This window comes from Lathyrus oleraceus, chromosome 4 (genome assembly GCF_024323335.1).
Source record: "Lathyrus oleraceus cultivar Zhongwan6 chromosome 4, CAAS_Psat_ZW6_1.0, whole genome shotgun sequence".
Lineage (NCBI taxonomy): Eukaryota > Viridiplantae > Streptophyta > Magnoliopsida > Fabales > Fabaceae > Lathyrus > Lathyrus oleraceus.
In genome coordinates, this window is record NC_066582.1 from 187,109,979 (window position 1) to 187,137,909 (window position 27,931).

The 27,931-nt window shown below is 34.2% G+C and overlaps 1 protein-coding gene and 1 non-coding gene across 2 annotated transcripts; one reads left to right on the top strand and one right to left on the bottom strand.

Annotated features, from left to right (window-relative positions):
• The first annotated feature begins 12,777 nt into the window (after positions 1 to 12,777).
• LOC127077380 (small nucleolar RNA R71) lies at positions 12,778 to 12,884 on the top strand. The gene has a single exon (XR_007787198.1). It is a non-coding gene; the product is annotated as a small nucleolar RNA R71 (small nucleolar RNA).
• An 11,430-nt stretch (positions 12,885 to 24,314) lies between these two features.
• Positions 24,315 to 24,704, bottom strand: LOC127136610 (uncharacterized mitochondrial protein AtMg00300-like). The gene has a single exon (XM_051063148.1). The coding sequence runs from the start codon at positions 24,702 to 24,704 to the stop codon at positions 24,315 to 24,317; it is 390 nt and encodes a 129-aa protein (XP_050919105.1).
• Between the last annotated feature and the right edge of the window lie 3,227 nt (positions 24,705 to 27,931).

Genomic DNA, 27,931 nt, shown 5'->3' on the forward strand with positions numbered 1-27,931 from the left:
CTTAACTTTTTATATGAGCTTCAAATGAGAACATTGTCTTCATCAAAGTCGTATCTATCTCAAATACATTCAAAATGGTCACCAATTTCATGTCATTTGGATTTGTAATGATAGAGTTATGCATTTATGAAGTTTGGAAAAATCACTTGATCAATGGTATAGGTCAAAAGTGACCTATAATGTAACCTCATATCACATGTTCAAAAAAGTTGAATTAGCTCCCACTCCAAACATCAAATTTGAATTATACACATTTAATTTTATTGTGAAACTTTTAAATATTTCATATCATAAAAATTGAGCAAGTTATGGCCTTGGGAAGTTGACTTTCAAATTAGGGTTTAGACAAAATGACCTATAATGTTTCAATATAGAAAATGCTTTTCCAAGCAAAACTAGCTCTAGGTCTAAACATGAAAGTTGTTTGAAATGTCATTTAGAGTATGTTTTCTCTAGGAATAATTTTCATATGGTGAAAATTGTAGGAGATAGGGTGTAGGGAGACCCAGTTTTGATCAGATGAATCCATTTGGCCAACCACCATCAACCAACTTGCTAACTTCCAATCCTCTTGAATTTCTTGGATCATGGTAGATCATATATGCATGATATGATGAATTTTGAAGTGTCCCTTCTGAAATTTGATCAATTGGTGAGATAGCTTGTTGGAGAAGTTACTCAAGATACCTAGTCAAACTAGGGTTTCTAAGGAAAATCACCCTCAAAATCTTGAAGAAATATCGATCAATATAACATGTAGAGAACACTTGGACTCATATATGATGTTCATAAACATTCTTGAATCAATTCTTGTTTGTGCTCTTTGTTCATGAGGGTCTCAAACCCTATATGTGAACTTGATGAATCAATGAGATCATGCCCTTCCTACAAAAGAGTTAAACAAATGCAAAGACATATTTTTGGTATTTTGGTTAGTGAAATGATAAAATACAAGTATGATATAATCACAAAGTGCTTGGTGATCTCTCCCAAAACAAACCCAATGAAAGAGGGGTAAAGAGGATGCCAAGATGTGATCCCAATGTTAATGCTTATGATGAAATTGCATGAGGGATCTTAGGGTCAAAATTGGGGTCTTACAAAAGGTTCTTGCTTTATGGTGATTCTTGAAATCACGCTTCTGATCGTCACTCATTCTACTTCTTGGAATAGAAATACCAATTGCAGAAATGGGTGGTTCATAACCATTTGTAACCATATCCCAGAGAGCAACATCATAGCCTAGGAAGAAACTTTCAATTCTGTCCTTCCAGTAGTCAAATTTTTCTCCATCAAAAAATGGAGGTTTTGCATTGTACCTATCTCTTTCATTTGTGTTAGCCATGAAGTTTTTCTTACCCTGGGTCTCTCTACATGGTTAAGTGTGTAATTCAAAAAAATCAATAACAAAGCCTAAGCCTTGATACCAATTGAAGGGTAGAGAAAAAAAAGAAAGGGGGGTTTGAATTGTTTTCACAGTAGTTTAAAATTTTTTGCAACACCACACCCACAAAATAAGAACTAACAACACAAAGGATTTATCCTAGTTCGCTTGAAATTCAAAGTTACTCCAGTCCACCCGGCCAAGGTGATTTTTCCTTGAATAAGGACTTAATCCACCAATCTCAATAGATTACAAAAATCGTCTAAGAATTTAACAATCTCTTATCCATCTCAAGTCTACATACCTGAACAAGTTACTTTAGGAATTACAACCAAATTCAAGAATTACAAGTGTTTCACTATATGCTTCTAGATAAGCAGTATAAACACACTTTAAGAACAACGATAGACAACCATACAATGTTGAGCAACAACTATTGTATGGGACCTATTTCTTACAATAATGAAGGTGAAAAAATATTTCGAGTATGAGAATGTTGTTGTATCAAGGTTGTGTCAAAGTTCTTATATTCAGCAAGTTGTAAGGAGTCCTTCATATAGCATTTTGAGATGATACCGTTGGAGGGAAATCAACAGAGATTTCGTTCTAGCTGTGGGAGTTAATGATAGTAAGTTTCTTGTCATTTCCACAACAGTCTTGGAGCGTAATCCATTGTTTCCTTAAAAGGAATTGTACTAGAATTTGAATACTTCCAGCGTAAGTTTCTGATCAGGTGATGTGTTGAGCATGTACCAGAGTGAGCGTGATTAGAGTCTTCAGAGTTAGAGTTCATATATCTTTTGCAGTTTTTAGATTTTGTTACAGAGTCTTCAGATATCTTTTGCACTCTTCAGATATCTCTTGCAATCTTCAAATATCACTTGCAGTCTTCTGATATCTCTTGAGGTCTTTAGATATCAGAGCTTGAGCTTCAGCGTCTAATTTTTTCAGGTGAATGCTCCTCATATGTGTTCTTATTTAGAGTTAGATCTGATTTCTTTGTGTTGGATCAACATTTATGGACTAATGAAGATGCCAGATATTCATTTCATCAGAGTCATTTTAACTTAGAATCCTGCATACTTAAGAAAATTATTAGGGTACCAAATTGTTTCATTCTTTGTTATCATCAAAACTTAGAGATATATTGCAGAATCAAAATCTTATTCTAACACTTAGCATCGATTTGGAACAGACAAGGGACTTGGTTTGGCCTACTATGGATTTTGTTTTTTTTTCATTTTGGGTAAACTCTGAATTTGCACATGGGATCGGGTTTTGCAATTTGAGATGTTTTGGCCACCAAGTTGACTTCCAAGTGCATCACAATACCATATGAAATGTTTTGGGGCCATTGGGATCAGATTAAAGGGTTTTGGGGGCAAAGTGAATGGAAATGAAAATTCTGAATTTATTTGGTCTTGTTTTCCAATCAGGATGAACCTCAATGTTTGAACCATGTCCAAATGAAATTGCATCGTGCATTTTGTCCCAAACTTGTGCCAATTGTTCCTTTCCATGTAATTAATTGAATTCAAAAAGAACCAGGTCAAAAGAAGATGTGGTTTGGAAATGGCAATGTGCTAAAGTAGTGGTCTTGGTCATGTTTTAGGGCATGTTAGGCATGTTGGACCAGATTGGCCAATGCAAAAATTGAGGTCCTTCCTTAATGAATTAGGTCTTGAACTTAGAACAAAGTTGGAGAGGGACTCAATTAGAACATGTTTCTCTAAGTGGAACTTAAAAAGATTGTGAAATGAGAAAGTTATGATCTGATCAACTTCCCATAGGCCATTCTTGCCAAAATACAACCAAACAACATGACCTAAAAATCTGATTTTGTGATTTCTTGATTTCCAAGGCACAATGGTGGATGTTTTAAGTTAATATGATCATACCAAGATGGTAAATGATATTTGGAGCTTTGTGGTATGATTTTAGGTCAAGTTCATGGGTGGATCAAATGCATTGATAGTTGAAAAACCATGACCAAACCAATACTTGTAACATTGATTGAATGAGTGTTTGAATGATGGGTTTTGATTGTAACGGACATGAATTTATGTTGAATGAGTTGTGGGGTGATTAGATGATCAAAATGAAGCAAGTTCAATGATCAATGGATGCTCAAATTAAGTTTTCTTGAGCCACAAGTTTTGTTAAGAACCAATGCAAAATGAATTAAGGTTTGTTAATGCAAGGGGCATAATGAGATGTCTCAAAGGTGTGGGGCATGAACAAACTTTGGATTTGAGGGGTCCTCAATAACATGGTCAATATCCATAGGGAATCATGACTTGTACAAGCCAAGTGAGGGTCAAGAGCTAGGGTTAGGGTCATTGGGTGATCAGATGAATCTTGATGCTTCTTCAAAGGGGACTCACCATCCAAATTGGGTTTGGAGAGTGAGTGAGATGACTTGAGTGATCCTCAAATATTTGTTGGATGCTTGAGGATGAGATTATGGTTAAGTTGGCTTGGGCACACCTCAACATGCCCAAAGGATCTTGAGACTTCACAAATGAATCCCATCATGCCTTGAGTTTTGTGGATTATTAAGTACAAATGCATGTGAGATGATATCTATGGGATGTATGCTCATGTATTAGGGTTTAAGAAGATGATATGGGGTAGGGTAAATTTGAGGGTATGACAATTGCCCCTATTTAATCTTCTCGGACTAGAACGTATGGATGACAACGGCTTCCAACACGTTCAAGGTAGGAGAGGATTAAATACTAATATGAGTAACTGGAAAGTTGCCTTATTGGGGATGGGAGTGTTACGGTTTGTTGGGATTTATGCATGGTTATGATTATGCATACAATGTGATGTATGCGACATAAGTATCTCTTTAAAGAGGGAAGTTCGATGTCAAGAGTTCCGAGAGAAATGGTAGGGAAGAAACTTCGTTGGGGAACGAGAATCTCGGAAAGAGAAAGGGTGACTGCTCCTAGCAACAGAAGGGGAGACAAATAAAAATAATTCCTATTAACGACTGGAACACATAACTCTGATGGGGAAATATAGATTCAATGACGGTTCCTAGCAACGGCTGGAATACCTGACATCTACTATGGATCAAACAAGTAAATTTAGCGACAATTCTTAGCAATGACTAGAATACCTGATTCAGTGGGGATAATAAATGAGTTGAATGATGATTCCTAGCAACGACTAGAATATCTGACTCAATTGGAGAGAAAATACAAGCTACTATGATGATCCTTAGAGACGACTAGAATACCCGACTATGTGGAGAAAAGAAGTCGTTCAGTGACGATTCCTAGCAAAGGCTGGAATACCTGACTCAACTGGGGATAAAATCCCAAATAGTTTAGAGATGATTCCTAACAACTGCTATAAATAACTGACTCTATTTGGAGATAAACTTCTCAAAAAGGTACAATGACGATTCTTAGCGACGACTAGAATACCTGACTCAGCTGAGGGAAAAAAGAATTTAAATGAATATACTCAACGACAAATGGAATACCTAAAATCTGTTGGGGAGATCAAACAGTTCAATGACGATTCTAAGCAATGGCTAGAATACCTAACTCTACTAAGGAGAAAATGAAACTCCAGTGACGATTCCTAACTGTCATACCCTAATTTTTTACCCTAAGATCCCACATATCATTTTCATCATTGCACACAAACAATATCACATCTTGGTCCTTCCCCTATCCATCTTTGGGTTTGCTTCTTGCAGGGATCACCAAACACCTCTTTGTTGGCTTGTTTTACCTTTGTGCTCATATGATTAATTTCTTATCTAACCATTAATCAAAATAGAAAAAAAATGCTTTATTTTCTTTAAGTTTATGTCGCAAGGTATGACTTTTGAATCAAGATCATATCAAAGTTTTGTGGCTTACTTCTCAAGGAAAGTCAAAGGTTCATGTGTTTATTTCCATGCCTTCTTCAACAAAAAACTTCAATCTTTGAGAAATTTAATCAAGAGTAAATCAAAGATACCTTATTTTGAGTTCATATGATCATATATGTGCTTTGAAGTGCAAGGAAAGTCCAAGTGCACAAGCTTGTTCCGAGGGGTTTGACCAAAAATTCAACATTTTGAAGTCAAGGTTCTGAGGACCACAACTCCTTTGATTCTCAACATTTTTGAATGATTTTTTTTTGCATATTACTCTTCTAAACATCCTCTACAACTTTTATTTACATGATAAGATTCAATTATTCTTGGAGGATCATCAAAAGTTTGGAGACATTATAGGTCATTTGTGGACTTAGTGAAATTTGACCTATTTTCAAGTGACTTTTCCCCAACTTTCAAAGATCATAGCTTCTTCAATTTTTAACATATGAGGTTGGTTATTTTTGTACAATGTCATATGTGATGCCCTCTACAAGTTTACTTCAAGAATCAAGGTCAGAATATACTTGGAAGGCCATGGAATTCATTGAAACATTATAGGTTATTTTCAGCCATGAAGCACTCGAATTTTTCGAAGTTATATGATCAATTTTTCATGCCAACTTCAACATGACATAACTTTGTTCTAAAGAATCCAAATGAAACCTTTCTTGGCATATTGTAATCTTTGTCATGATGTCAACATATTATAAAAAGAATGGGATCAAAATGCCTCCTAAGTAGGATGCCCCATTGAGTTGAACATGATAACTTGTAACTGAAGAAATTGCGATTGCCCAATTTTTAGCTTCACTAATCTCAATTCCAAGACAAATTAGCATGTGTTTTGGACCTAAACATGTTTAACCAATTCTCCAGAGGTTAATTGACCCTTAAAATGCATCATTTGGCTGAGTTTTGATGAGTTTCAAGTCACACTTTTGAAGAGTTTTATATATTAATCATTGTCGGTCATATGTAAGTTTGTGGTTCAGATTAAAGACATATTTCTTTTACTGGAACACTTTAATGGTTGAGTGACACATCAGGAGAAGATATTTCTTGGAAGTAGGTTAAATCTCTATGCCTTCCCTTGGTCATATCCTTTGCACTATTCAAGATTTTTACATTGTTGCAAAACCTATTTATAAACCCACTTCACTCACTATTCACATACTACGCTACTTTCTATCGCACACTTTCTCACTTTCAAACCAAAGTCTTGTACAACCCTAAACCTTTTTTCGCCATGATTGACAAATCTCAAGAACAACAATATTCTCAGCTACAAGAACAATAGAATCTGAAATATGGTATTCAAGAGATCTCTCTATATATTCCGATCAATGAGTTGGAAGTTCTATGTGAAATGATCGTTGATTTTGAAAATCTCAAAGCCAGCGGTTATGACCTCACCGAAGACGTTAAAACTCATAGATGATAAGTGTTTTTCAACCTTATTAAAGGGTCAGTTTATTATGAATTGGTTAACCAACTTTGGATTCATGGTACTGACTCAAAACATCAGATCTCTTCGTATGTGTTGGGGCAGAAGTTCTGCATCACTGAGAAATCTATTTCCAAGCTTCTTAATCATGATAGGAATGGAAAGAGATGTTTTGATATGCTTTCCAAAAAGGTAAAACTGGAAGAAATAACAGTTGTGATTTTTCAAGATGCTAAGAATTCATCTAATGCGGAGAATTTGCACAAAAGACTCAGAGTGTGGTTGAGGATTCTTCTGGGATATGTGCATCATGTACCATCAAGCAATTCTTCTTACTACATCAACATTGATCAGAAGTACATTCTATACTACATCTCTTCTGGGATCATGATGAATTTGCCTCTATCCTTTTCAAGTATATAAGGGAATTAGTCAAGGAGACCATAAATGGTGGTACTAAAATCATAAAGTGGATTCCCATGGGAAGACTTATTACTGATGTGCTTGTTGAAAGCAAGCTTATGGAAACATTGCAGGAGTTGAACTTGAATATAGAGATAGTCACAGATGTTGGGAAGATCTTCAATGGAAGAAATCTGAAGAACATGTCTTTGATTTATGAAGTTATTGATCCTTTAGAGGTTTTGGATAGGGATGCAATATCTTCTAGAAGGATAGCCATTGATGACTATCCCCTCTTTACCAAATTGGATCCTCCTGAAATCCTACAAGCTTACATTGATGACTGCTTAGCCTCATGTATTGAAACTGTAGCTTATTTAGAAAGAAAAGGAAAACATCTAAGAAGATTGGTGATGGACCTTCTGGAACTGTTAAGTCTCCATTAAAGGTGGCTAAGACTTCAGCAACTATGAGAAGTCCTCTAGGAACTGTACTGGAAGTTGAAGACGAGGGTTCTGAGAATGCTGAGAAAGTTGAAGAATCTTATACTCAAAATTAACCTTCTGGTAAGTCCTCTATAGATAAGATATCTTTTCTTTCTGATCACGTTGGTAATAATTCATCTTCATTCACTCCCCTTCAACCTACTCCACAAACATATTCTTTTAATAAAACTTTTTGAGCCATCCATAACCCTCAACAAAAACAATCTTCTATTTTTAAACCATTTAAACCTGAAATATCTAATCCACAACCATCTGAAACCATTCTCGCTGAACCTATATAACTACAAATTACTGAAACACTCCTTTGACTACTCAACAAACACAACTTGAGAATTCCCCTTCTGAACCTCTCCATTCCATTCATACATCCTTTCAAAATGACATTCCTGTAATTCGTTCCTTTCTAGATTCAACACCTTCACCGCCAACTCAACCAAACGTCATAAATACACCTATCATTGACACCTTCCAGACCCTAATCATTCATCCACTACTGGTTCCTCGAATAAGACTATTTCAGTCACATATGACTCTAAGGGTGAAGTTGCACCTGTCCCAAACTTCCTTAGAACCCAAGTGAACCGCAATACCCTACTTGAACCTAAACCTCATGTTGATGAATTAGTGTTACAATTTGATTCTAAATCAAATGATCGTTTATGCTCTCTTACGCAAGCTTGCACAAATTATGAAAACCCCGCTGAGAGTGATGTTATTTGGATTGAATTCAAAATATGTGTTAATTCTCATTCCTGGCAGCTGAGTGAAATGTGTTTTGGATCTGCTTAGAAGATATTCCATGAAAAACTTTATGGTATCATGGAGCCTCTTAGGGAGTTTTTCAAACCAAAACTTTTTCCTGCACCAGAAGCTGATCTGACCTTGGTTGCTTCTGAAAAAGAGATTCAGCTTGAAGTTACTTCTCCTCCTGAACAACAAGTCCTTTCTCAATATGAGATTGGAACTACTTATGGAACTGTGAAGCCTTATGGATCTGACTTTATGCCTCTGGTTGTGCTGAAGACTCTGGAGAAACTCAAGTAGGAAAATATAGTTGTTAGATCTCGTCTAGACAAGTGAGATGAAATGTTCAAGGAACAAGCTAAGACCAACACCAAAATTGAAGGCTTACTTCAAGTGATTCTGTCAAGACTTCCACCCCTACCTAAAACTTTTTTTTTTCTGTTTAAGTTTTTGTTAAGAAAGCTTATCTTTTCTTTTTGTGGTTATGTATCTTTATCTTTCAATCAATGAAGTTTCGCTTTTCTATTTTTTTCGATAACAAAGGGGAGAAAACATAGATATGGTTTTCATATACTTATATTCATCTCTAATCTCAAAGATATCACTCTAACAATTTTGGAGAAACGTAGATACAAATTTTGAATGATCAAAATTTTTTACTCTTGCAAATTTTGAAAAAAGTTCACTAATGTTACTAGTCAGGTTGTCTAGAAATTTTTCAGATATTTATGAACCAGGAATAGAAAAGTTAGATCTCTTAATATTGAACCAAGCTCTTGTGCTTCATCAAGCTCTGATACAAGCCAGATTTTGATACAAGGAATCAAGAAATTGTAATCAAGCTCTGATACAAGTCAGATTCTGATCAAGGAATCAATAAATTTTAATCATACTCTCATACAAGGAAGGTCTTACTTTCATGTTTATTAAAATGTTTTATGTATTAAAAAGTTTCATAAGTCTTAAACTTGATGGGAGTCTACAAACTTCATTCTGAATAAGCTGAGAAAATTTTGATAGTATAATACGCAGAGGAATCTTACTAGCTTACTCTAATAAGTTTTATGTGATTAAACCAAGTAAAAAATGTTCATCAAAATGCATGATTTTGTCATCATCAAAAGGGGAGAGACTGTAAGAACAAGATTTGGTTTTGCATCTGGCCTTATGTTTTTTATGATAATAATACAGAGGTTCTTAAAGAACAATTTTGTACCCTAATGGTTTTGTTAAGTGTGCAATTACTAGATACAAGTTATGACTCTAAGAAAGTGATGTGTGACGTCATCATACTCTAAACCTAGTGCACTCTGACTCAGAGAAGTAAAACAATGTGTGTCTTACAAAGATAATCAAGCTCTGGATTACTCTGCTCAACACTTATGAACATTGTTCATCCAGAAAGCTTCGGTTTATGACTCTAATAAGAGAAGCCTCTGACATTATCGGGCTTTGAAGTCTTACGCTCAAAAACTCTGATGAACTGTGTCACCAGACTCTAGATAGAGACTTTAAAGACCAGGTTTTAAAGACTCTCTTATACATACTCCAATTCTTCTATGCATGCTTCATCAAATCTCTCTCTGAAGCCTCTGAACATTTGAAGATAAGATCAAAATGTTTTACGTGAGAAAATAATACAAAGTACAAGATCAATATTCTTTTCACTACACTGATTTTGTGGGAAAAGGATTGTACTATTGTACCATTTTCACAACCCGATATGCAAGGATACAACTACTTGTTGAATTCCATTTCTACCCTCCGACGGTCTAGTGGATCTTTGTATTGCCTATATAAAAGAGTCTTGGAAGAATGGAACGATTAGATAACAACCAACTTCTACGTGAACATTGCAGTACTTTGAATCTTTTGAGAGAAAGAAAAAGCGCACACGCATGGAACTTTTGTTCATTCACTTTCATAGAAAATATTTTTGCGTGTAAATATTTGTAATACATTTGTGTAATCTGCTTTCATAGAAGAATATTTATAACTCACTTTGTTGCTCAACTTTTGAGTTATATTTCCTTGAGAGACTATGGTATACTTAGAACTTCTCAAGAAGACATTGATAGTTTGCCTTTGTATTTGTAATGAAGTTTGGTTATATTGGATTAAGTCCTTGTGATAAGACTAAATCACCTTCGTGGGTGGACTGGAGGTAGCTTCATTAACAGAGGACCAGGATAAAACTATTTGTGTTCATTATTTTTATTCTAAGTACTCTCCTTGTTATTTTGGGTAGAAAAAGATTTTTCATTCTAGAAACTCAGTTCAAAACACCCCTTTATTGTATTTTCGTAACCTTTAGGAGAATCTAGTGCTTCCTCTCTTCCTAGCCCTTGATGATTCCTCAACTTGCTTGCCCTTATCACTCCTCTTGGGTGTCATTTTTTATTGAACTCGAAAAATTCAAAATAAGTGTTTTAGAATTTTTGTGCCCGAAAGTATGATCAGTTTGAGGGATGATTAAGGTTTTGTGAAGGTGGTTTGGGATTTGGAGTTGGGATGTGGTTAAAGGTGAAACCTTTTGTTTTGTAACAATGGAGGTTTTTAGAGAGAATTTGGAAGAAAGTGGGAGGATGATGACGATGATTTTTTTGGAGAGAGAATGATTTGTGATAATGTGATTTGAAAATTCAGATTTGGAGCTTTAAAGATGAGTAATTAGGGGATGATTGAGTGAGAGAGACGTGGGTGGGACCCAAGAAAATTTGAAAAGTTTGAAAAAAGTTGAATTTGATTTGCTGGCCTTGCTACGGCCCGCAGCGCCTTCTACAACCGCTCGTAGCAAGGCGCTGGTTTTCATAAGGTGAGGGGCTGCTACGGTCCGTAGCACCTGTTATGGCCCGTAGCACTTGTTATAGCCTCCCATAGAAGCTCCCTTATTTATATATGGGAAATTTCTTTTGTTTATGTTCTTGTTGGGTTCCTTCGGCAATGGTTCCTTTATTGATTTTTATCTACTTTTTTCAACATTCATCGCTTGTTTCTCTTCATCTTTGTGAACTTTTATTAACTGAAATAAAAATAAAATAATAAGAAAACAAATTAGTGCGAAAAATGTGGGTTGCCTCCCACTTAGCGTTTTGTTTAAAATCATTTAGCTCGACCACCTATACCCTTAAACTTATGAGGTTGCTTCCTTCAAACTAAAGTCCCTAGAATCTCCCTTAGCTATTGTTAGGACCCAATTAACCCTAGTCTATAGATCTTTAAGCTTATGGGTCACTATATTTTGAATCATAACACTACTATCAAGAGTCATAGCCATAGTTTCATGGTCCTCTAACTTCCTTTTATTGGAAATGATATTTTTTAAGAACTTAGCATAAGAGGGAATTTAAGTTAGTTCTTCGGTGAAAGGCACATTGAGGTGGATATTTTTAAGGAGTTCCACAAAATTTTTGAACTGGGCATCCACTTTGTGGGAAAGGGATGATAGGTTTGTATGGAGGAGGAGTAACATAGGGTGTTTCCTTCTCAATCTCTTCAACAACCTCCTTTTCAGGTGATGTTGGCACACTCTCTTCAACCTCTTTTTCTCTCTCACTAAAACTACCCACTTTCTTACCACTACGAGTTGTCAGGACATTCAAATGTCCCTTAAAATTTTGCTCTTGTTGCCTGGAAATTACTCTGAAGGAACGAAGGTCGAAGCTTGTTGTTGAGAAACTTGGAAGATTTGAGTCTCCAACATTTTGTTATGGGTGGAAACATTGTCAATTTAGTGCTCAAATGCCTAAGTGCTTCATTGGTGAGGAGGTTTTGATTTCTAAATTCATCCTTTTTATGAGTTTGTATCATCACGAAGTTTTCCATCAAAAGTTATAAGTTGGATTTCTTAGGCTCAATTGGCATAACTTTTTGGAAACCTGGTGGTCCCATAACTTATTGGGGGTTGTTGTTCCTATAAGAGAAATTTGGATGGTCTCGCCACCCTGGGTTATAGGTGTTAGATTACGGATTATTCAGTTGGTTGTTGTTCACAAACTTGGCATTTTCTTGGGTGGATCCTCCGACGAGGATCATTTGATAATCTCTACTAGTGTGCTAATTAATTTAGCATATCTCATTGTAAGGAGTGGCGATGGAAACAAAAGCAACAGGGGAGGTGTAACAAGTGTGGGAGGTACGATGCTTAAACTATCTATCTTTTGGTAAAGGGGATCCACGTTTGCGTTCATATGGTCAAACAAAATAACCTCATAAAGACCTCTGGTCTTATGGGTAGACTTGGAAGTGACTTGTCGCACACTTCCCTATGAGTGGTGATTTTTTGCCATCTCTTCTATCAAGTTATAGGACATATTGAGGATTATTCCCAAGGACTCTTCCAGAAGCCGCATCTAAGGTCATCCTTATGGAGTAAAGAAGACTGTTATAAAAGTATGGACATTATCCACTTGTCAAGCCCATGAAAAGGGCACAGTCTTAACAAATCCTTATAACTCTCTCATGCGTCAAACAATGATTCCCCATCTTCTTGTCTAAAATTATTAATCTCATTCCTAACTTGGGTCGTTTTGCTTGGTTGAAAGTATTGCACAAGAAAGGATGCTTTCAACTGAGTCCAGAAAGTAATCGAATTAGCAACAATGATTGAAGCAAAGCCTGCACACGATCTCACAAAGAGAAAGGGAATAAACGGAGGTGGGAGAAATTTTGGTCAATGCCATTTAGCCTTAACAATACCATAATTATCAACAAATATGGAAAGATGAAGGTTTGGGCTTTCAGACGGTAACTCGGAAAATTTATTTTATTGCACCATACTGATCAATGAAGGTTTCAATTCAAAATATTTGCTGCAATCGGAAGGTGCACAATACTACAATGTGGTTCCTCTTTGGTAGGAATCACATAATACTTAAAAGGCTTAGTGTTAACTAGTAGATCAACCATGGCTAGTCTAAGATTTCATCATATCTCACTTAAGAAATGCTCGATTTTGTTCACAGGCTCGACTAAATTCCCCGCATAACAAGTTCTTTACATACAAGAGCACGGTTGTGCGAAGTAGTAAAAGATTATCGAACTACAAAGACCAATGGTTTAAGTACTGAACTTTGTTCTATCGATGTATATCTAGAGGAATCAATAATTTGATATTTAGTAAAAATAGCTTAAATAAAAAGCACTTAGGAAATCTTCTTAATTGAAAATCACTTAGATCACAATGGTGACAAACCGGACTTAGGGTCATAGTTCTTAGTCTGACACATCCATACGACCCGAGTCACTTTTATTACGATAGATTTGACACAATTTATAGAAACTAGATAAATATGGACAACACCTGCTATTGCCAACGTGGTTCCCTATCGATGACGAATAATTTGTTGGCTTTCGCTCGACTGTATTATTCGTCAGGGATTCGTTACTTTTGCTCAACTATAAAAATTTGAATTTTCTCAAATTCATCCAAGCGCTTTCGATGTATTAGACTTGTTTGTTTAAAAAATGGTGCTCCGGTGCCGACACATATCCTTTCAGACTATGATCGGTGCCCAAAAACACTTTACTTTCGTGCAAGGGTTGGAATGCATGAACTTAGGTATTAAAATAAATTTGGACAAAAGACTCTCACAATCGATATGTGACATATCGTACAAACGGTTATGAGATGATCCCATAACGCCTAGTCCCTAATGGACTACTCACTCATGGCAAGGGAAAACAAATTAAAATCGGTGTCACAATCGAATTCATGATAAACAATCAGAATAAAAAAACAATTGAATTGAAAACAAAAGAAAACCTAAATTGATAAGCTTTATCAAATGCTCCAATGGAGACTTGAGTTCAAAATGAATGCAAAATACATAGAAACTTCAGAAAATAACACTTGGATCCCCTAAACTCGCAACTAACTGTGAGTTTTATAGAAAAACCTAAACTAGGATGAATATATCATGATCAATAGTCATTACATCTGAATATATCACGTCTACACATGCCACATTCCAAAAATAGATGAAATCGGTCTAAAAAAGGAAAGAATAAAAAAAATCTCTCCCTCCTGCTACGCTCGTAGAAGCTTCTAGGGCTTGGCTACTATGACCCGTAGCATCCCTCTGGATTTTGTATTCTGATTTTCTAAATTTTGACATTTTCCAACGCTTTATTGTTTTTTTATCCTTATTCACCTCAAATTCTTATTAAACCTCGAAAACAACAAAAACACACTACCAAAGCATAAAATACGATAAACGAAAACAAATCGAACAAAATGAGGGAACATTTTAAGGTAAAACAACTAGTAAAGACAATACAAAAACCACTTATCAGTCGGCATGGTGGTTCTCACGTTGCGGTCCCAATTTAATTACTCAGGCATAGTGCAGTAAGCAAATAAATAGCATGTTTTCATGACATACATAATAAAAATACAACAACAAAAAGAACCTGTATTATAAAGAAAATCAGAAATTTGCATAAATCAAATCGCTCTGAAAGGGAGACTTTATATGGTACAACAACAATGTTGGAATGGAAATTACATAAAATAATAAAACCAACAGCGAAATTGAAAGGCGCTGCAACAAAAACTCTAAAATGTGCAAAAACTAATTTGCATAAACACTTTATCGTGCCCCAAATTTTGACCACCATATTCGTCCTTACAAAGGATGCGAGCTACTAATGTATTAAGATTCCCATATAGGACATTTGGTCAACTCCAATGACCTAAAAAGTCAAAGGAGGACCATTTTGACTTTTAATTCCTCATAGGAACTAGATTTCGATTTAGGGGTATAATTTGATATATTATCATGCTAGAGGTATATAGAGTGGTTAATCGGGGTTAACATTATTATTCAAGATAGATTAATATTGGGATAAATTATGGTTTAAATTATTTTATCAAATTATTATATTAAGACTTTTTAATTAAGTGAGATAATTAAAGTATTAATATTATTAATATTTATTATTGTTATTTATTATTAATGTTATTAGCATTACTTACTATTATTAGGAATATTATCAATATTATTAAAATTAAATTACTATAATTATTTATTAATATTATTATTATTTATTAGTATTATTTATTTTTATTAGGAATGTTATTATTGATATTATGTCTAAGAATATTAATATTAGTATTATTATTACTAATATTATTATTATTATTAGAGTTAAGTTAAGATTAATCAGATTATTATCATTTTTGTTGTTTTTTTTTTGTGGGCCTTTTGTCTAACTTTGGAATGTGACCGGGCCTGATTTGGGCCTCGTTTTGACTAGGTTAGTTGGGTAGCCCAAGTGTATAACCCAACCGGGTCAAGCGCATGACCCAGGACCATTATCAAACCGGGTCAATCTCATGACCTAAATCCATCACCTTTTTCCCCAATTCAGGAACCCTAATTTGCGCCAAAATCAATTTTAGAGCAAATCAAGAACCTGCAAATCTCAATTCAACCAAACATTCCCTTTTTTATTTCAATACATTCAAAATTGTGATTACAAGTGAAAATTGGACCAAATGCATTGGTTATAATTCAGCCTTAAATCTATTTTCTAATCAAACCTCCAATCAAATTACAATCAAATCTAAACTTCCTAAACTAATCAATCTAATTAAAAACCTTAACCTAATTCGAATCTACATAAACCTAAGGATTAAACAGAATAGGGGAAGAAAAAGAAGAACCCTAAAAAGAATCCTTATAATTCTTGCTTCTGTAATCCACCAAACATCATGATAAGCTCCGATTTTGAAGTAATTAGGGTTTCGCATTAAAATCCCAATCCACTTGAGCTTGGCCACCAACCCAGAACCTAACATCAAATAAGGAAAAGAAGAAGTCATAAGCAAAGGGGGAGAAACTCATATCAAAAGGAGAAAGAAAGAAGAAAATTAGGGATTACCTTTGTTAAACCGGAATAAATCTCCATTCTGTAGGTCGGCATTCACTACTCGATTTATTTGTCTGTTTTGATTATTGGGGTTAAGGGATATGGTTTGTTGATTTTGGGATTTAGGGGTTTGGTTGGGGTTAGGGAAGGCTGATTTGTGGGTCGACCAAGGTTTAGGGAATTTCTGGGTAATGGCTAGGGTTAGGGTTCATGTGATGAACCCTAGGGTTCATCTGGGAAAAGGGTAGGGTTCTGGAGAACCCTTAGGGTTCTTAGGGTTTATGAGAACCCAATTAGGGTTCTTAGGATGAGGATGCTTCTAGGTTTAAGAAATTGTTAGGGTTCATCTAGGGAACCCAGATATAAAGGTTGGGGGCGTTTCTGGAAAATGTTTGATGAACGTTTGAAGATTATGGTTGAAGATCAACCAAAATCTGGGGAAGGATACATTTTAGAGAGTAGAGAGAAGAGAGAGAGAGGAGAGAGCAGGCAGAAGAGGGACTAAGAGAGAGAAAGTGGAGTGTGAAATGAAATGGATTCTAAAGGAAATCCGTTTACATACCCCCTTAGGGACGCTTTAGATCTGAGACACGTGGGGACTCCAAAGACCTTCAGATGGTCATACTTTGACTTAATCTGGTACGTGTGTGATCATCCTTAGAACCATGCGCTCTTGACCATCACCCTTGGTTAGTTGACCCCCTGATGGTCAACTGATCGTATGGCTTAGGACGAACATGTGTTGCCCTTGGTCGATTCATCCAACGGTCCCGGTTGAGAGTCAATTGCTGACTCTTCTGGGTTGACTCGCGTACACTTTTGGCTTCAAAAAGCTAGGGGCTTTCCAGCCCTTGCTAATTGCACCCCCATTTTTAAGCTCATTACTGACCCAGTTTAGAATACACCCCTCCCCCCCCCCCCCCCCCCCCCTTGTTTTTTATTAATTTTTAGTTAATTAATTACTTAATTAACTATTAATTAGGAATTATCTATTTAATATTTATGATAAATTCAATTAAAAAATAATTAGATTTTTGTTATTTATTTATTCATGATAATTTATTTTTTAATTATAATAGTAATATTTTAATTAATATAGGTTATATCATTTTTAGGGTTAATTAAATCAGGAATCATGGGATAAAATAGGGATAGGGGATATATCTTATGACATATAATTCCATTTGTCATAAAAACGGGATAAAATAGGGATAGGGGATATATCTTATGACATGTAATTCCATTTGTTTGTATTACATTTAATTTAATCTATTTTGTATTATATTATTATATCATATTTAATTTATTTTCATTAACTAAATTAAAGTATATTTTCAAATCTAATGGGACAAAGGCATGAGATATAATAGGGGATAAAACGCTAAAAGTTTTCAAGGGTTAAATCGGGATTAAAACCAGGATAAAGGGTTATGTCTAATACCTAAATATGACTCTTAATTTATTTTCTTAAATAAATTAAAATATTATATTTGCAAGAGATAAAGGGATAAAATAAATTTAAACTAACTTCAAATTGTAAGACCTCTTCCCTAGTGTATTGAGGCATTTTCCAAAATTGAGAATTTCTCTGTCCCCGATACGTGAGAATTTTTCAAGGGATAAAACAACCAATCAATCAACATTTTCGAGAAGAACTACGGTACTCTGATCTTTCGCCTAATGCGAAGGTACGTAGGCATAGAGTTGTAATCTCTAGCAAGTACAGTTATAAAAAACATTCTTGGGTCTCTCATCCATTTAAGTAGAATACCTTTTGTAAATAATTAAATAATCAACCAGCAATCAAGCAAAATACATTAGAAATGCACACTAACCCTAGAATTGAAGGAGGATCCCATTGAATACAATGGAAGTAAGGGGTGCCTAGTACCTTCCCCTTACTTAACCGACTCCCGAACCTAGTCTCTCACCTTTAACTATTAGGTTTTATCATTATTTCCTTGTTCCTAAGGAACGAATAAAGGATGGTGGCGACTCTGTCATTTTTCCAGACGTGACACACTTTCTTGTGAAGTATTTATGCATTACAAGAGTAAATTTAGTGCTAGTACAAGCTTGAATGCCTTAACACAAGAGTTACAAGTTCTATTTATATGAAAAAATTTGCTTAGAAGTATTGCAAATCGTACAAAAGTAGTGGAGAAAGTACTCGAAGATGGAAACTGAACTGCTCGATCGTGGACAGTTTTCTGGGCCTGGACGTCATGACGGGCGTCATTGAGCTGACATTTTTCCCATCATGGCCTTTTGACTAGGTCTCTAAACGTGGGGTCCATGACAAGCGTCAGCTGGTTGACGGTCTTCCCGTCATGGTATCTGAACATGCACTCTTCTGTTTTCCTGTGTTTTCCTGTGTTTTGCTGACAGGTAGTTTTTAAGGAACGGGGGAAGCGGGTCATTGCTTGACTATGCCCGTCATGACAGTCAAAACTCAACATTTTTTGTCATTTTTGATGTTTTTATCTGTTTTTCATCCCAAACATTATTGATTGACCAGAACCTGAAATACATAGCACAAACCCTAGATAACACATCAAAAGCATAAGAAATGACCCTAAAACAAGATGGAATGGACCTAAATGCATATTGGATATTGCGTGTTATCAAAGCCTCACAATTTACCATCTAACCTGGATGCGGCCGCACTTCTCGTTGTTGTCGGGATCGTGGTTGTCATATTGCTTTCAAGTTTGTATCAATTTTTTCTACTTTAAATTATTTGGTTCGATTTTAAGATATTTACTTAGGTAACATTGTTTTGGTGTTTTAATATACTTAATTAGTTTGAGATGATTGCAAGGCTTATTAGATTTTTAATATAATTAAAATGTTGTTTTATAATTATAATGGGTGTGGTGTGTTAAAAAAAAATTGGAAATTTTTATTATCATTAAAATAATTGTTGTCAAAACTATACCATCGGAAAAATTTGTCGTAAACTGATTTACTAAAATGTCAGTGGGTATAGTTCTGAAATTTTCTCCGAGGCCCTCAAAAAATTTCCAAAGTTATAGGTTATTGAATAGGGATGACAATTTTGAAATAAGTTAATCAAAGTACTATACTTAGGGAAATGAGTCGTTGCTAAGTAGTCACAACCTCTTTTGTGATCAAGATCATTCTTCTCAAGATCACTTTATATTTAAAAAATGTCAGTTTTTAATTTTAGAAGTGCTATTTTTAAAAAAATTATCATAAAGAATAATATTTTTTGAATAGGTTTGCAATGTTTTTATACAAAGCGTTTAAAATCTCTTAAACAATTTATATATATATATATATATATATATATATATATATATATATATATATATATATATATATATATATATAAATAACAGTGGGTTTAAAAAAAACGATGTTGATTTCTCTCCGTTAACAACACTCTTTACCTAAAATATAAGTTAAAGAGGTGTTGTTAAAGTTCAAGTTTAATTTAATAACAATTAGTGTTCCATTCAAGTTCATAAGAAAATTTAAATTTTTAAATGGTATTTAATATTTATTAAATTTAACTTTAACAAAATATTACATAAAATATATTTATTTTAAAAATACCTCAAATTTTTATCCAAACCATAAAATTTACATAATACAATTAAAATGTTTTCAAAATATTACATTATTTTCTTAAAATATCTTATCCAAAACAAACTCTAATAAACGGAAAAGAAATAATATCTTTACATTTAATACTTACACCTACACCACATATAATACTATTTCAATTTTTTATCATTAGTTTCTTTCTATTATATTTAAATCAAAAAAAAAAAACAAGTTTATATATATATATATATATATATATATATATATATATATATATATATATATATATATATATATATATATATATATATATATATATATATATATATATATATATATACCTTAATAAGTTTATTTGAAATATTATGGTATTAAATGATTTTTAAAAAATATATATATAAATTTTATTATTATTTAAATTAAAAATCTATTGATATAAAAATGTGATCAATCATATAATTTTATTAACTAATATTTTATATTTTATTAACCTATTTATTTTATTCTTAAAAATTATTTTTAATATTTGAACATTTATTAACCAACTTCATCACTTCATTAATCAACTTTTTTCTTTTCATTAATCAACTTTGTTTTATTACTAAAACCTACTTTTAATATCTGAGAGTTTATTTACGAACTTAATCACTTCATTAATTAATTTTTTATATTTTATTAATCAATTTTGTTTTATTATAAAAAATCATTGTTTATGCACTGTGCATATGCACGGACACTGTTCACGGGATATTATTCACGCACATGTATTGTTTACTTGGCACTGTTCATGCACTATTGACGATACTATTTGTCGTATTTATGAACAATGCACACAGTGTATTGTATGATATTGGTGTAAGCATATCATTCGTGTAAACGGAATGAGATTTCCTTATTATTGAAACCTCCACATTTACCTATTCAAGCGTTGATATCCATTTGATTAAAATTGGACGACTCTAATTTAAATATAATAATTTTATAACTATAATATAAGAATGAGTTTTTTTTTAACCATACTATCAAAGTTCGACGGCTAATAATATTTTGACGTAGTGAATGTTATTAGATCTGTTCATAACCTTATTATTTATATCGATATAGAAATCAAGAACAAAACTCTAAAATAATCCCTATGAGTCGATAACCCATATCAGAATTCAACCAGAGAATAAAAGCGAAAGCGTACATGTGTTTGCCGTTGTGAATCACGGAAGGTTTGCAAGTATTTGATCTTCCAATTTGTAGAGTTTCCTTATGGAAACTTGAATCTCCTCTGATGGGGATGAAGAGAGAATTTTTTGATGATCCGTTTTCACGTTGTCTACAAATGGGGACCACAACCCCTATAAATAACCTTAGGGTTATTTCTTAGTTTTCAATATTCTAATTTGTCCCCTCATCAAATTAGATATTGACTTATGGTATCTACACAATAATCTCATATTTCATGACATTTATGCTTTTAGTCACATACTTAATATTAATTAGATCACTACAGTTTTGGATAATTAAATAATGGCCCTAACACATGCAATATTACATTTGTGATCCAAAAATTCTAACAATCTCTCAGTGGTCACATATATAACTTTACACATGTTTTTGACTTTATGGGCTCAAAATTTGCCATTATATTTTTTAAGTATATCCAAAGTATCTCATCTATTAGTCATGTCAGTATACGGAATTAAAGTAATTTGTGTTATATCAATCATAACTAAACCCTTCAATGATCACTAATAATGACACAACTAAATGACATAGATCCATCATGAAATGTGCAGCATGAAAATCACATGAAGTTAGTTTGTATATGTCGATTTTCAACTGGTCCTACTTTACTTTAGTGAGATAATTCAATAAATTTATTGTATAAAATATAAACTACTGAATATCAAACTTTATTAATGGGAAAATATCAAAAATCATAGTCTGCATACATAATACCAAACACAGAACATAAAATTCATAATCGACTAACTTCTATTAAACCAAAGACTTCTCTAACGGTAAAACACCCATGCAAGCAGTGTGCTCATGAAAGACGCTGGGTGGAAGACCTTTTGTAAGAGGATATGCTATCATGGAGTTTTTCCTCAAGTGTTCTATGGAAATTTGTCCACTTTGTACCCTTTCCTTAACAAATAGGAACTTAATGTCAATATGTTTTGACTTGGTCAAGCTCCTATTATTGTTGGAATACATAATAGTTGATTTGTTGTCATAGTATAACTTAAGTAGCCTTTCAATTCCTTCCAGAATTTGTAGCTTATTGACAAGATTCCTCATTCAAATCCCATGGTTGGATGTCTCACAACATGCTATAAACTTTGCTTCCATGATGGATGAAGTTGTAAGAGTTTTCTTAGCACTGCACCATCAACCAACATGTAGATATAGTCTGAAGTGGATCTTTTACTGTCTTGGCATCCAGCAAAATCTGAGCCAGAGTATCCAGTGATCTCTAATTGGTCTGACCTCTTATATGTGAGCAAATAGTCTTTTGTTCTCTTTAAATGCCTCATAACCTTTTTGGCTGCTTTCCAATGATCCATTCCCGGATTGCTCAAATATTTGCCTAACACCCCAACTATAAACGCAATATCCATATGTGTATGCACTTAAGCATACTTCAGACTCCCTACAGTTGACGTGTAAGGAATCTTTTGCATTTCTTGAATTTCTAAGTTTCCTTTTGGGCATTGACTGAGACTAAATTTGTCTCCCTTAGCAATTGGAGTATCTCCTGATTTACATTCTTGCGTGCCACCTTTTAAGTATCTTTTCGATATAGCTGCTTAGTGATAATCCCATAATACCTCGAGATCGGTCCCGATGTATTTGAATTCCTAATACAAAGGAGGCGTCACCAAGATCTTTCATATTGAATGTTCTTGATAGAAATTTCTTGGTTTCGTGCATCATGCCTATATCATTGGCGGCAAGCAATATGTCATCAACATATAGGACCAGGAAAATGTATTTACTCCCACTGAATTTGTGATACACACAATCTTCAACAAGATTCACCTTAAAACCAAATGAGATAATTACTTCATGAAACTTGTGGTACCACTGACGAGATGCTTGTTTTTGTCCATAAATGGATTTTATTAATTTGCAAACCATATTCTTTGAGTCTCCCGACACAAACTTTTCTAGTTGCACCATATAGATCGTTTCATCAATGTTGCCATTAAGGAAAACCGTCTTGACATCCATTTGATGGAGTTCCAAATTATAATGTGCAACAAGAGCCATGATTTTCGTAAAAGAGTCTTTCGATGAAATCGAAGAAAAAGTCTCTTTAAAGTCAATCCCTTCCTTTTGACTATAACCCTTAGCCATAAGATGAACTTTATACCTCTCCACATTACCGTTAGAATCTCGTTTGGTCTTAAAAATCCATTTGCAACCAATAGGTGTCACACCTTCTAGTAACGGGACAAGTTCCCAAACTTATTTGTCTTGCATGGACTTATACTCCTCATTCATTGCTTCAATCCATTTTTCCAAGTTGGAATCTTGCATGGCTTGACGGATGTTGATCGGATCATCTTCCATCATACCATTATTTTCCTCATGTTCTTAGAGAAAGACTATGTAATCATCCGGAATAGCATTTATCCTTTCTCTAGTGGATCTCCGCAAAGGTATTGGTTCTTGTAACAGTTATTCTTGAGGATTTTGAGTTTGTCCTTCATGAATTACCAAATCATCTTGAGTAGGAGGAAAGTCAACAATGTCTCGTGGAGGTTCCATACTTGCTTGATCAAAAGCAACTGTATGAATTAGTTCTGGAATTGTTACTGATTCTTCCTCTAAAACAAAGTCTTTAACCTCATTCGTCCCCCTAATCTCAATTTCTTCAAAGAATGTGGTTGTTCCCGTCTCAAAAACTGAATTTAATTTTGGATTGTAAAATTTATAGCCCCTAGATCTTTCAGAATAGCCAATAAAGTAACTTCACTATTCGGGAGTCCGATTTCTTTTCGTTTGGCCTATAAGGCCTTTCCTCGGCTGGATATCCCCACACATGAAAGTGTTTTAGACTAGGCTTTCACCCAGTCCAAAGTTCATAAGGTGTTTTGGCAGCTATTTTGTTGGTACTCTATTTAGAATATAAGATGTGGTCTTTAGTGTCTCTCCCCATAGTGACTCTGGAAAGGTAGAATGACAAATTGTACTCCTTACCATATCCTTAAGAGTTTGGTTCCGTCTTTCAGCAACATTGTTCATGTTAGGTGATCCTGGCATGGTGTATTGTGGGATGATTTCATATTCCTCTAGGTATTTGGAAAAAGGCCATGAACGTTGTTCACCTGAACCATCATATCTGTCGTAATATTCACTTCCACAGTCATATTTGAATTTCATAATTCTTTTGTTGAGTTGATTCTCAACATCGACCTTAAACAATTTGAACACATCCAATGATTGTGACTTTTCATGTATAATAAATATGTATGCATATCTAGAATAATCATCTATGAATGATATAAAATATTATTGGCCATTCCAAGAAGGTGTCGGAAATGGTCCATAAATGTCTGTATGTATCAATTCTAAGACATATGTAGCTCTATATGCAGCAAATTTCTTTGGTTTGGTATGTTTTCCTTTAACGCATTCAACACAAACATCAAAGTTCGTTAAGTTAATGGAATCTAAAATTCCATCAAACACTAGTCTCTCAACTCTATTTTTAGAGATGTGATCAAGACGTTTGTGCCATAATGCTCCTGAATTTTTATTATCAATTTTACGCTTAGTACCACGTGTTTCCACATTTAAGGATTCACCATAGATAGCTATTGTGTCAAGAAAATATAGATTATCAGGACTCATAAGTGAACCAGTTCCAACAATATTTGAACTAAAAGACAACTTAAACATATTATTCCCAAATGAACACAAATAACCTGATTTGTCCAAATAAGAAACTGAAATTAAATTTCGTCTAAACTACGACACAACAAAAGTGTCTTCTAAATCCAAATAAAATTCAATACTCAATAATAATCTAAAATTCTCTACAGCTTCCACCTCCACCGACTTTTCATCTCCAACATAAATGTATCTTTCAACGTCATTTGGCTTTCGGTAGTTGAGGCAACCATGCATTGAAACACTGATGTTAGTAGTTTCAACTGATTCTAACCACCAAGTGTTTCTAGGTAGTGAAGCTAAATTGACGTCATAACAGACCTAGGTGAGAAATGTATCTTTCTTTGCACACCAAGTGTGATATTTATGATATTTTTTCTTCACATGTCCAGACGTTTTGCAAAAGAAACAATTATCATCCTATCTTTGTTTCTTTTATGGTGGAACACTTGCAACTTCATTCTTGGGCTCATAAATTTTCTTTCTTTTGCCCTTGTCTTTAGAGGTGCTAACAAAATGAGTACTTTTTGTCTTATCCTGTTTCATCCTTTCCTCTTCTTGCACACAAAATGAAATGGGCTCATTAAGAGACCATTTCTCCTTCTGATAGTTATAAGATATCTTAAACTGACCAAACTGTGAGGGAAGAGAAATTAATACTAAATGAATGAGCAAATCTTCAAAAAACTCAAGATTTAGTGTCTTAAGTTTTGAAACAATGTTTGACATGCTCATAATGTATTCACTTATATTTCTTTTGCCTTGATACTTCATGGAAATCAAGTTCTGAAGAAGAGTACTTATTTCCGCCTTATCGCTTTTCTTAAAGTGCTTTTCAATCTCAGCAAGGAAATCTTTGGCATTAGTTATATATTATGAAATGGTACCCCCAAAGACCTCAGGAATGTCGCGATTAATGATCATGAGACACATGCGATTGGAGTGATCCCACTTCTCATAATCTTTCCTTTGTTCAGAGGTGGTAGATTCCATATGAGAAGTAGGTTTATCTTTTCTTAATGCAAGGTCTAGATCCCTGCAACCAAGAATAATTTCTATGTTCTCTTGTCAGTCCTTGAAATTTGCCACATTAAGGACCGAAATTGAATTCAGATTAGTAGATATTGAAGCAATTGTAGTTGAAAAGACCAACAAAATTAAACATTCAATTATAATCACATAAAATAAAATAAAACTGAATTATCAATTTTTTCAAATAAAGACATAACCATCAATATTGAGTCTTTGGACACTAATATTAACTGCGAGTGATACTCTTGTTGTAACGGTCAAACATTGATAATAAAAAAATATGCCGAATAATAAATCCCTATTTGGATTGATTTATTATTCACATGTAAGACCTCATAGTTATTACATATTTACCATCACAGGAACGTATGAAAATCGACCAACCACCAATTGTCCTTTGGGTCAATTGATACTTGCATGGAAAAAAACACACACAAACTAGTAAAAATTTCTTAACATTTTTCATAAGCAATTTCTATAAAAGAGATAACTTTGGCGACTTTTTCATTTCAACTACTTATTAAAGAATGTTAGATTACTGTATAAAATATAATTTGTAGCCAAATTTGAACAAAATTGATCCAAAATAAAATAAAAATTAAATTATAATAACAATAATATACATATTGCTTAATAAACATGTAATATAAAAAATATAATATTGGAGAAAAAAATAATATTGTTGGAAATCCACCAAAACCTATGGAGAATTTCAATCAATCTTGATGAACAAGATTGTTATCACCCACACAATAACAATGAAATGAGAAGAACAATGGAGAAAGAAAGAAAGTAATGAACAATGAAGGAGAAGAAGAATTAAATTCTGTAGAGTTTCTCTCTGTCCACAAACTGTGGAAAACTTCTTATTCACTTTGCAACTGCAAAATACTGTGAATACAATGTTATGAATACTCTATTCACTTCATTACAAGAATAAGGGTTACTCCATATATTTATAGATTTAGGTTAACTGGGACCTCAAGCCAAATCCCAAAACTATAAAGTCCCAAAATAGCTAACACTACTAAAATATGCATAAGTCGAAATCATGTGTGAAGCAACATGCTTCGACACTTCGACACACTAAAACAACTCAACACCCTAGGTGGTTCGACACTTCCTTGTTCTTGTCAAGTAACCTGCTTCGACACAAGGAATTACAATTCAACACACCACCTAACTCATTGTGTCTAAGTTATCCACATTCATCATAGCTCTTAATCTTCTGAACACTTCGACCTGCACTTCCTTCGTCATGATGTTTGTAATCTGATTCTCAGTTCTGCAGCGTTCCACATTCATCTTCCCATCTTCTATCTGCTCTCAGAGATAATGGAACCTCATCTCGTTGTGCTTTCTTCAACCATGTATTATCGGATTCTTCTCCAAATTGATAACTGACATGTTGTCGATCTTCATGGTAATTGCTCCATGGCTCTCCGCTGTTATCTCTTCGACCAGACTCACCATCCACATTGCTTGACATGTACAAAGAGAATCAACTATGTATTCTGCTTCGCGCGATGATAATGCCATTACCGGTTCCTTTCTCGAACTTCAAGCAATTGGTGCACCACCTAGCATAAACACATAGTCCGCTGTGGATTTCCGATCCTCAGCATCACTATACCAACATGAGTCGGTGTATCCCGCTAATTTACATTCTTTTCCTTCATTAGCTACAGGAAACAAAATGCCATAGTCGAGAGTTCCTTTCAGATACCTTAGTATCCTCTTTGTCGCTGCTAGATGTGATACCTTTGGCTTTTGCATGAACCTACTCACCATACCTACATTGTATGCTAAGTCAAGCCTTGTATGACAAAGGTATCGAAGTGAATCAATAAGTCTTCTATATTAGGTTGGGTTGACATCATCTTCATCTGAATATTTCGAGAGTTGTAATCTGGGCTTAGTTGGAGTCGATGTTGGGTTGCAATCTTGCATCTCAAATATCTTGAGTATTTCGCCTGCATACCTTCTTTGATGCATCATCAAACCTCTACCACCTTTGAAGTCTTCGATCTTCTTCTTGCAGCTACTTGTTATCAACAAGTCATCGACATAGAGACAGAGTATAAGCAATTCACTCTTTCTTCTTCTTACATATACTCCATGTTCAGATTTGCACTTCACAAATTCCTTCTCCCTTAGAAAGCCATCTATCTTCTTATTCCAAGCTCTTGGAGCTTGTTTAATTC